The sequence below is a fragment of the Ciona intestinalis genome, chromosome 13, assembly GCF_000224145.3.
Source record: "Ciona intestinalis chromosome 13, KH, whole genome shotgun sequence".
Lineage (NCBI taxonomy): Eukaryota > Metazoa > Chordata > Ascidiacea > Phlebobranchia > Cionidae > Ciona > Ciona intestinalis.
Genome location: NC_020178.2, coordinates 1,216,964 through 1,227,406, shown reverse-complemented (window position 1 = coordinate 1,227,406; position 10,443 = coordinate 1,216,964). Strand labels below are relative to the sequence as shown.

At 36.2% G+C, this 10,443-nt stretch overlaps 4 protein-coding genes across 4 annotated transcripts in view; 1 reads left to right on the top strand and 3 right to left on the bottom strand.

Moving 5' to 3' along the window:
* LOC104266365 (Golgi pH regulator) overlaps positions 1-669 on the bottom strand; it is a 1,160-nt gene extending 491 nt beyond the window's left edge. The window contains exon 1 of the mRNA XM_026837337.1: positions 21-669. Within this exon, the coding sequence (XP_026693138.1) occupies positions 21-669 (649 nt within the window). The remainder of the gene's footprint in view (positions 1-20) is intronic.
* LOC100187369 (general transcription factor IIH subunit 4) overlaps positions 1-975 on the bottom strand; it is a gene marked incomplete in the record, with an annotated part of 7,958 nt that extends 6,983 nt beyond the window's left edge. The window contains 1 exon segment of the mRNA XM_009862382.3: positions 1-975.
* A 1,408-nt stretch (positions 976-2,383) lies between these two features.
* Positions 2,384-7,585, top strand: LOC100175707 (4-trimethylaminobutyraldehyde dehydrogenase). Its single transcript, XM_018814644.2, has 10 exons — positions 2,384-2,579; positions 2,910-3,055; positions 3,519-3,648; positions 4,012-4,146; positions 4,524-4,720; positions 5,034-5,174; positions 5,455-5,643; positions 6,087-6,174; positions 6,485-6,623; positions 6,932-7,585. Exons 1-10 carry the CDS (start codon positions 2,390-2,392, stop codon positions 7,137-7,139), a joined length of 1,563 nt encoding a protein of 520 aa, XP_018670189.1. The 5' UTR covers positions 2,384-2,389; the 3' UTR covers positions 7,140-7,585.
* Positions 7,586-8,164: 579 nt separating this feature from the next.
* Positions 8,165-10,443, bottom strand: part of LOC100183538 — a 14,990-nt gene continuing 12,711 nt past the window's right edge. Inside the window, exon 16 of the mRNA XM_026837336.1 lies at positions 8,165-9,343. Within this exon, the coding sequence (XP_026693137.1) occupies positions 8,165-9,343 (1,179 nt within the window). The remainder of the gene's footprint in view (positions 9,344-10,443) is intronic.

Genomic DNA, 10,443 nt, shown 5'->3' with positions numbered 1-10,443 from the left:
CATGAAGATTTTCCACATACAGTACAGTGAGAAAAAGTAGCCAAGAATGTTAAAGTATCTTCCTTTTAATGTCTTTGAGTATTGTATCCTCTCCTTGGTAGCATGCAAGTCCACAGTCTCAAGAAACAACTGCCTGCTCAATTCTTCATGAGTTTTAACATCTTGTTGAAGCTGTGTGATGTTTTCACTTGACACAGGCAGCTGCGTAGTAGCAGCGCTTCGAAACCTTGCCCATATACCACTTCTAACATCTGCATCACGATTTGCCGAGTTCATTTGCTGAGCGACTGAAATTCTCTTCTTCTTATTAACAATGAGTTCGCACGTTTGAAGCAGCTTTTTTTCCATTGTATGTATATCGTCGTCGGTTACATGGCGTAAGAAATAGGAGGAGTAGGTATACGGGCAATTCACGGCACCAAAGCCTGACAATAGAGCCATAACTGTCACTCCAATGACACCGACTCTGCTTATAACTTGTTCAATTGATAATATTCCATGTTGGGCGCTGAGAATTGGAAAAGGGTCTCCGATTTTCCAGAAGAAATAAATGAAAAGCATCCATATAATTCCTCCTGCTATTAGCCTGTACTTTTGTAGAAGTCGTATATTGCTAACTACAAAGTAGGCAATACAGAAAGGCACCAAAAACACAACAACAAACAGCATACTGTACAAGTTTAACTTCCAGTGGAAAAACCTTGAGCTCAAATTAAGCAGGCCCACGATTTCAAATATAATAAGTTCAAACATGGTACAGGAAAGGGCAAAAGTTAGTGAGAAAATAACCTGTACAGTTCTGTGGTGACATTCATAGTCTTTGAACAGTTGCCAGATAAAGAAGACCCATCCAAATCCAAAGAATAATATTTGTGTGGAAAACATGACCACAGAATCGAATAGAAAACCCATGTTTTATGTATACAGATTCAATTCGCTACACCATGCTACAATCTATAAAAAAAAATTGCACTAAATTTTGACTATTATACCTTAAAAGTACATATCACGTAACTTTCCTGGTAAACTGGAAGCTTATATTAACAATTCCGGCATCAAATAACGTCTATAAAGTACAAACTTAACGCAAACCAGCTAAACAGAGATACTGATACAAACGTGTACAAGCAAAATACTCCCCGATATTATAGAAATATAAGATTTCTATCTCGTGTATGGAAAACCTTTTTTTGGGCAGGGGATCTCCCTGCAAACCAAAAGCGATTTCGTTAACTACGTGTTATGTAATTAGATTCAACTTTTTAGGTGGTTAAATACCGTTATAATAAGTTTTAAACTGTAAGTATAGTTTATAAAGTGTAACTACATAATTTTAAAACCGATTTTGTGCATTCGACTACATTACAAATACGCCTATTTTATTTTTTCGTTCACGTTATTTTTCTTAATTATATTTGGCTTTTAAGTTGGTTTAGTAACGTTTGTATACGCTTTTAACGTTATGTTAGCATTTAGTACAACTTAAAAATTAAACTACATACTTTAAAACTGTTTTTGTCCGTTTGATTAGTTTTTAATTACATTTATTTCATTCAGAAGTGAAACCTTAATTTATATCAAAAGTTCTTATTCCAAACTTCTTGTAAGTGGTTTAAACCAATCAAGATGACCCGTGGAAACCAGAGAGAACTCGCCAGAGCCAAAAACTTGAAGAAACAACAAGAATTAGCGAAGGGCAAAAGTAAAGAGAGCGGGGCGTCTAAAACAAAGCGCATGGAAAGAGACGCTGATATTATGAGGCAAAAACAACAAGCTAAACAAGCAAGCAAAGAGGCCGCAGCCAGTGGTGGTGGGGCTTCTACAAGTAAAAAATAAATGGAAGGATATCAACTGATTTTCTCACAGAACTTTGTCAACTGTATAAAAATATGGACTTTTAAATTTGTTAATTTGGTTATTGTGTGGTGGTAAACAAAGTCATTTAGGTTTATTAATTATATAAATTGAAATTTTAACAACCGTTTTACATGTATAAAATAGAGGACAATGTTTTGCTCATAAAATAGATTGGACTTTATTAGATAAGTGTTGGAGTTTGGCCTTGTACGATTATTGGGTCAATAATTATTTGGTTTTCTAAAGTGTTTTAGTTTTATAAAATATTAATTCTGCTTTTGCGTTTGTTTGTCCATGCAATGTAACACAATGCCTGCTCCATATCTGTGTATGTATATCTATTGAAGCAAATGATGTTTAAATGTAAATTATTTTTGGCTGTTTTGGTGTATATATAAAACGTTAATTTTATTTCAACGTTTTGTCCGCCGTTCTGCAATTCATGCTTAAACATGTTAATATTTTACTTTAAGTAGTAAGCCTTACAAATTAATTGTAAATAAATTTCTTCATAGAAGCAAAGTTAGGTAAAATGTTGTCATTTAGATTGCAACAACTTCGTTTGTTAGCTTGTAATAGTTTAAATAAGTCACATAGAAACATTATACGGAGTGTGGCAAGCGGCACCTACAATGTGACAACCCCACTCAACTTTATTGGCGGACAAAGAGTCGAAACAGAAGAATCTTTGTCAATAATTGATGTCATTGAACCGGCAACAGGTAAATTACTGATATACCTAAAAACAAAGTAGAAAAGCTAACTTTAAAAACCATTACCCACAAAGTTACATACATAGTAACTTGTGAGCAGACCCATGGTGTATGAAACAGAACACCCGTGTTACAACAACTGCCGCTGCCCCGCCACTTAAATATAAAAAAGTTACATACATGGTGACTTGTAAGCGAACACGAGTTGTATGAAACAAAACGGCAGATTGAGTATATATATATGGTATATAGGAGGTTGGATATATAGTAAAAGTACAGTGAGTGTTTGGTATTTATATATGGTGTATAACAAGTTGTAACATGACCATTGTAACACAGGAAAAGTAATGTGCCAGATGCACGAATGTGGAGCTACTGACGTAAACAACGCGGTTAATGCTGCAAAACAAGCTCAACTTGAATGGGGAAAACTATCAGGGTTCGAAAGAGGGAAAATATTGTCAAAGTCTTCTGTTTTATTAAAGGTATTAACAATGTTATATTTAATATTGCATAAACTATATGTTTGTGTTTGATCCGTAAGCGTGAAATAACGACTGTTGCTATTTTCAAAGAGTACAGTTTTACTCAAAATATTAACAGACTATGTTTATTGAATAAGTTTGTACTTCTGTTTACCATAAAGTGTTTTAATAACTGTCATTTACCTTTACCTTATGTTTTTTTATGCATACCCAATACACCAATACAGCAAACCATATGTACAACTATTGTGTTACTTACCCTAACAAACATAATGTAAATAATCAGTTAGTGGCTCATCTAGTTTAAAAAGTATTTCATTTTTGATGTTTTGTTTGCTTTAAAAGAACCGAAATAGCCAGAGTCCTAAAGAAACATCCAAAATACATTACACTTTAATTGCAGATGAGCCACCGAATGAATATATCTATACTAAACCCCAATATACAAACATTGCATTCATAGCAAAAGCAAGAAGAGATTGCTAGAATGGAGGTCTACGATACAGGGAAGCCAATACAAGAAGCGAGAGTTGATGTTCAAACTGCTATCGATTCTATTGAGTATTTCAGTGGAATTGCTTCAACTCTGTGTGGTGAGTGTTTGGTCGGAACCTTACTGTTAAGAATATACAGATGATAAGTTGTCTAACATTTAACTTAATTTTAAAGTGTGTATATGTTTGTATATATGTTTTTTTAAGGTATGTCAACCATGCATACTGAATGCTAAATATTTATATATTTGGTTGCTCCACTTTTCACAGCTGTATATATATGTTTACTGTAAAGTAAACAACATGTATCAACCAGACAAAAGCAACTATTTAAAGTTATACTAAACTGAAAGTATCTCATATCCATTTGGGGTTGCATTTTGTTTATCCATGTTTAACTTTTAACGACTGTCGTTTTGATGTTAATTTCGTTTTCTGCGATCTAAATCCTATCACCAACAGGCCAGCACTTTTCGTTGCCTAACGGGTCGTTCGGCTACACACGACGTGAGCCACTAGGTGTCGTAGCAGCGATAGGAGCGTGGAATTACCCGATACAAATCGCTGCGTGGAAAGCCGCACCTGCACTCGCAACTGGTGGGTTGGTGGTAATGCTATTTCCTGTATTTAAACCATAGTATGAATGAGTGAATGCATTCTATTCTAAGTGGGTTAGATCGCACAGCGTGGCACTTCATGGGTCCTAGGACTTGCCGGAGTATAAATAAATGTAAGATTGCGTGTGATGGGACGGTTCCAAGGCAGTGTAGTCATTTAAAAATATGGTGAATCTAATATACTTTGCCTCTGCTTGTTTGTATAGACACCTAACAACAGGGTAAAATCTGTATAAGGTATAGAACTGTAGTACTGAACATATGATTCACCCCTGTTTCAAAAAACTAGGATAACATGTCACCATATGCACCCTTAAATTTAAGCTTATGTTTATCCGGGTCACCCCTACTTTCCAGGCAATGCAGTTGTATGCAAGCCATCACAATTCACCCCTTTGACTGCAGTTGCGTTAGCTGAAGTATTTATAGAAGGGGGACTACCCTCAGGACTTTTTAATGTGGTACAGGGGGCTGGGGAGACGGGGAACCACCTAACACGACACCCAGATGTCGCGAAAGTTACTTTTACTGGGAGTATTGAAACTGGAAGTAAGGTATGGTGGGTTAAAAACTTTAGTTTCATTATAATAACTTTTTGTCCAAAGATACCTATTGGCAAATCTGTTCTTAGACAAGACACTTGGCAGATATACACCTGGGTGTTGGGTGAACTCTGACCTAAATCTCGTGTGCCTCACTGTAGGACCTCACCCATATAGAATGTGCATATACAATGTTGGGGTAATGGGCCAACTCTGTTCTAAATCCCAAGTCCCATGCCGTGCCTCACTGTAGGCCCTCACCCATATAAAAAATCACTGTAGGCCCTCACCCATATATAAAATAAACTTAATGTTATTGTTCCAGGTTATGCAGAATTGTGCCGCAGACATAAGACATGTCACACTTGAGCTTGGAGGAAAATCTCCATTGATATTGTTTGGAGATTGTGACATCACTAATGCTGTCAATGGAGCATTGATGGCAAACTTTTTGTCACAAGGACAGGTTGTTTATGTTTAAAAGTATAGATTTTACAAGTGTTTATATAGATTAGGCTGTATGGTCTTTGGGCAATTGCTTAAACCTTGTGGTCACTTATGGTTGTCTAAATTATTAGTCTAACATTTAAACAAACACCTTTGAAGTTGTGTACAGGGTAACTTGAAAGTGGACACGGGGTGTATGAAACAGAACATCCGTGATATAACAACTGTCGTTGCCCAGTCATGCAAAGGGTAAATAAGTTACATCCATTTATTCATAGTAAAACAACTCTCACTTCTAGGTATGCTCCAATGGCACACGTGTGTTCATCCAAGATGATATCTATGACGAAGTAGTAACAATGCTAGTGGAGAGAACACTTGGGATCAAACATGGCGACCCACATCATGAACATACAAAGATGGGAGCAATGATGAATGAAGAACACGCACACAAAGTCATGGGGTTTATTGAGAGGGCTAAGAAGGAGGTATGATGGGTTAGAGATAAAAGAATCAACATAAGTAATTTTTCTTGGGTGGAATACCGGAATGTATTTAAGTTGTGTACCTTTGCATGAAGAGCAATGACAGTTATTATAAGTAAACACATGTGTTTTGTTTCATACAACTCGTGCCCGCTTAAACAGTTACCACACATGCAACTTATTTACCCTTCTCTAATGGGGCAATGGCAGACATTATAACACGGGCATTCTGTTTCATATACTTTATGCTCGCTTTCAAAAAGTTTACTGAAACAGTGTTTTAATAGTTGTAACACACTTAAACCAAGATTGCTATAAATTGAATTGCTTTGGTATCTAAAATAACCCGAGTTCTTGGAAATTTTGCCCAAACAAATTATACATAGGTTTTACTATACATTGTGTCTTTGGTTAATTCCAGTGTAAATATAACGTGTTTTGAACAGGGAGCTGAAGTGTTATGTGGTGGGGAACTTGTGCAAATGGAAGACCCAGTGTTGCGAGGTGGAAGTTATATTTCCCCATGTATTATTAGTAAGTATATGCTCTACTTTTTACTAGGAAACACTGGGAAATGAATGAACATAATTCATTTACCTTCACATGTCAGGAAAACAACAGTCGTTATAACACAAGCGTCTTGTTTCATACACCTTGTGCCTGCTTACAAATTACCACATTATACAAACTGGTGTGAGGTAGCATTGAAACTGAGATTTAAGCCACAGTTGGTCTATTACCCCAACACCCAAATTGCTACTTAAGTAATCTTATTAATAATGACCACATTGCCAAAGTCATACATATGCCAAGTCCTAACCATATAACGTGTATCTTAATACAGGACCAAGTGATAGTATGGAAATATCCAGAGAGGAATTGTTTGGGCCAGTAATGAACGTTTATTCGTTCAAAACTGAAGATGAAGTCATCCGAAGAGCAAATGACTCAAAGTATGGGCTGGCTTCTGGGGTTTTTACCAAGTAAGTTGTCTAATTTTATAATAGGGGGTAAAATTGTATAGATATACACCGTGTGTGACTGGTGTATTCATGTACCTTATGGTCACTGGCCAGTTATAACATGGTACACTATGTACTGTTATAAATGGGTGTCTTCCTAGTTCCTATACACCTCATGCTCACAGACAAGTTATAACATGGTTGTCTTATACACCTCATGCTCACAGACAAGTTATAACATGGTTGTCTTATACACCTCATGCTCAATGCCAATTTATAAATAAGCCTAATCTTACCAAACTTACTTTTATCTCCATCTATTTCCACAGAGACATACAGCGAGCCCACAGAGTTGCGGCATCAATGCAAGCAGGTAGTTGTTACATCAACAACTATAATATCTTTCCAATAGAAATGCCATTTGGTGGTTATAAAAAGTCTGGTCTGGGAAGAGAGAATGGAACAGTTACTGTTGATTATTTCACACAACTGAAAACAGTTTATGTTGAAATGAATGATGTTGAATGTTCTTTATGATTAAACAATCGCAATCATTCTAAATCTCCTTTAAAAGTATATTGCAGTCATATCAAAATTTCCTAAGCTGCCAAATCTACAGTATTGTACTAAGATGCCATGGAATAATATTATAACTTATAATATTGGAGGGCCAAAAATGGCACACAAAAAGCCCCATATCTAAATTGTAACTTGTTTTTGCATTATAATACTTGATTTACAGTTTTACACGTTTAAAACACATTGTGCTCTTTTGAACAGTTCTTTGGTGCTGTTTTCTGTGAAAAAATATGAATATATTACAACTTTTACACCATACAGCTTATATTAATGCTAAAAAATGAAAATAAATTGCTAATCTAGAAACTGAACTAGAAATCGGCTAATCTAGAAACAAACACTGTGCTTTATAAACATGCGAGTAAAAATACAACCATTTATTCTGTGCTCAGTGCAATGTTAATAAACACACCCATGCAGTATATCGTGTTTAACAAAATCCATGAAAATTCAAGTGCAGACACATAGTTGTCAGACATAGGAAACCTCATTGATTAATGTGGTGAGTGCAATATACTTTGGCCCTGCTTGTGTGTATAGACACCTAACAGCAGGGTAAAATCTAGGGTGACATTGTTAAAATACAGTTACACTTTTAGTAGTCAAACATAGGGAACCTCATTGATTAATGTGGTGAATGCAATATACTTTGGCTCTGCTTGTTTGTATAGACACCTAACAGCAGGGTAAAATCTAGGGTGACATTGTTAAAATACAGTTACACTTTTAGTAGTCAAACATAGGGAACCTCATTGATTAATGTGGTGAATGCAATATACTTTGGCTCTGCTTGTGTGTATCGACACCTAACAGCAGGGTCATAGTGTTTAAAACTAGGCTGCTCAAATGTATAATGTCACCCCTGCTTTAAAATTAGCCTAGCATGTACCACAAGCACCCATATCGTTACATATATATAGTATTTTCAACTAAACTTCATAAATTAATCTATTCCTACATAATAGTACATATGTTGTTGTTGATCACTGACTTTGTGGAACCTGTTCATACAATAATCCATCTCTTTCGTTCTGAGGTCTTATAAATGTCCATGTGGGCGTGCCGTGGCACTTATTGCATGGTTTGTGTGGTGTTATTGTTTCTCTAGTGGCATCTAGAGGTGTTTGAACTAAAAGTTTTCCGGTGATTATCATATCGTGCATGTAGCTCATGCACCATTGCATTTCAGCGGGGTTCCCGCTGAATGAGGTCTCTAAACATTTTAGTAATGAGGTGTAGTGCAAGTTGAATTGATAGTTGTGTAAATGAGCATCTGTCCCTGGTTTGTACATGGTTGTAGTGGGGTTCTTTATAATTGGCCATACACCATCTTCATAAAATGCTATTTCATCCCCTGCAAAGCAGAACGCTTCATCACTTTTGAGTTTGTTTGGACAGTCGAAAAGTGTGAGGTTCAAACATGATATCCCACTGTCAACCGATGGTCTTTTCATTTGAACCAACTTCCGACCTTGTACAATCTCCATGAACCTCACATAATGAGAAGTCTGGAGTGACAGAGATCCACCAGGCTTGGCTGACTTAAAGGGTGAACATGGACTTCCCCCTTCACCCTGATAAATGATCTCAACAACCCCTTGAATGGCAGACTTAAGATCAGTGATGGGGAAAAGAGGAGAGACAAGATCTGATGCTGGCGGAAAAGAATCTCGCTCAACTCTCTGGATCTTGAAACTTGTTTGTCTTTCGTTGAGGACAAGTTCTTCTTTTGACATCTCAGTGTTCCAAAAAGCAATTTCTTCCTCTAATTTACTTTTCTTCACGGGATTATACCAATACGACATATTCAACTGTTTAATTGGATCGCCTACAAATATAGTTCCAGGCCCTTTATTGTTTAACCCATCAATTTTAGCGCACGACTCCAGAGAAACAGTAAGAAATAGAATCTCTAAATATAAAGCACCAACTGAATTAACAGGATCCTTAGTGTTGAGTGTCAATTTCTTTGCCTTTCCCATTATAGTGCGCCACTTCTCTAGAAGTTGTAACTTTTCCGTGGCATCTAAAGTTTCGTGGTTGTCACTGACATCCTGATATTGTGTTTCATATTCTTTGATCAGCTGGTCCATGTTGGCTGTAAATTGGTCACCAGAGGCAGTAGGGAGCATCTTCCATAAACCAACTATTTCAAATAAATCCTGAAATAAATAAAGAATATAACTAGTAATATTGACATATAAGCCAAATGTGGCCTTCCATTCTATTCTATGTGGATAAGGTCCGACAGGGTGGCACACCATGTGTCCTGGGTTTCAGGCCAGGATTGGCCCATTTTGTGAGCCTAATCACTTGTCTACAGACATGATGCATTGTAGAACTTAACTTATATAGAACTGAAAACATAGCCAATGAGATAATTACTAACAGGTAATGTGGTATATCCCAGGGGGATATGCTATACGCCATTACATTACTACTAACAAGTTATGTGGTATATGCCATTACATTACTACTAACAAGTTATGTGGTATACGCCATTACATTACTACTAACAAGTTATGTGCTATACGCCATTACATTACTACTAACAAGTTATGTGGTATACGCCATTACATTACTACTAACAAGTTATGTGCTATACGCCATTACATTACTACTAACAAGTTATGTGCTATACGCCATTACATTACTACTAACAAGTTATGTGCTATACGCCATTACATTACTACTAACAAGTTATGTGCTATACGCCATTACATTACTACTAACAAGTTATGTGCTATACGCCATTACATTACTACTAACAAGTTATGTGGTATACGCCATTACATTACTACTAACAAGTTATGTGGTATACGCCATTACATTACTACTAACAAGTTATGTGCTATACGCCATTACATTACTACTAACAAGTTATGTGGTATACGCCATTACATTACTACTAACAAGTTATGTGGTATACGCCATTACATTACTACTAACAAGTTATGTGCTATACGCCATTACATTACTACTAACAAGTTATGTGCTATACGCCATTACATTACTACTAACAAGTTATGTGGTATACGCCATTACATTACTACTAACAAGTTATGTGGTATATGCCATTACATTACTACTAACAAGTTATGTGGTATACGCCATTACATTACTACTAACAAGTTATGTGCTATACGCCATTACATTACTACTAACAAGTTATGTGGTATACGCCATTACATTACTACTAACAAGTTATGTGGTATACGCCATTACATTACTACTAACAAGTTATGTGCTATACGCCATTACA

Bases quoted from the DNA above. Each gene is read 5' to 3' on its own strand.
- LOC100175707 (XM_018814644.2), top strand. From the start codon at position 2,390: ATGTTGTCATTTAGATTGCAACAACTTCGTTTGTTAGCTTGTAATAGT. The intron at 4,147-4,523 runs GTGGGTTGGTGG...CCTACTTTCCAG, and splicing joins CGCACCTGCACTCGCAACTG to GCAATGCAGTTGTATGCAAG. The intron at 6,175-6,484 runs GTAAGTATATGC...ATCTTAATACAG, and splicing joins TATTTCCCCATGTATTATTA to GACCAAGTGATAGTATGGAA.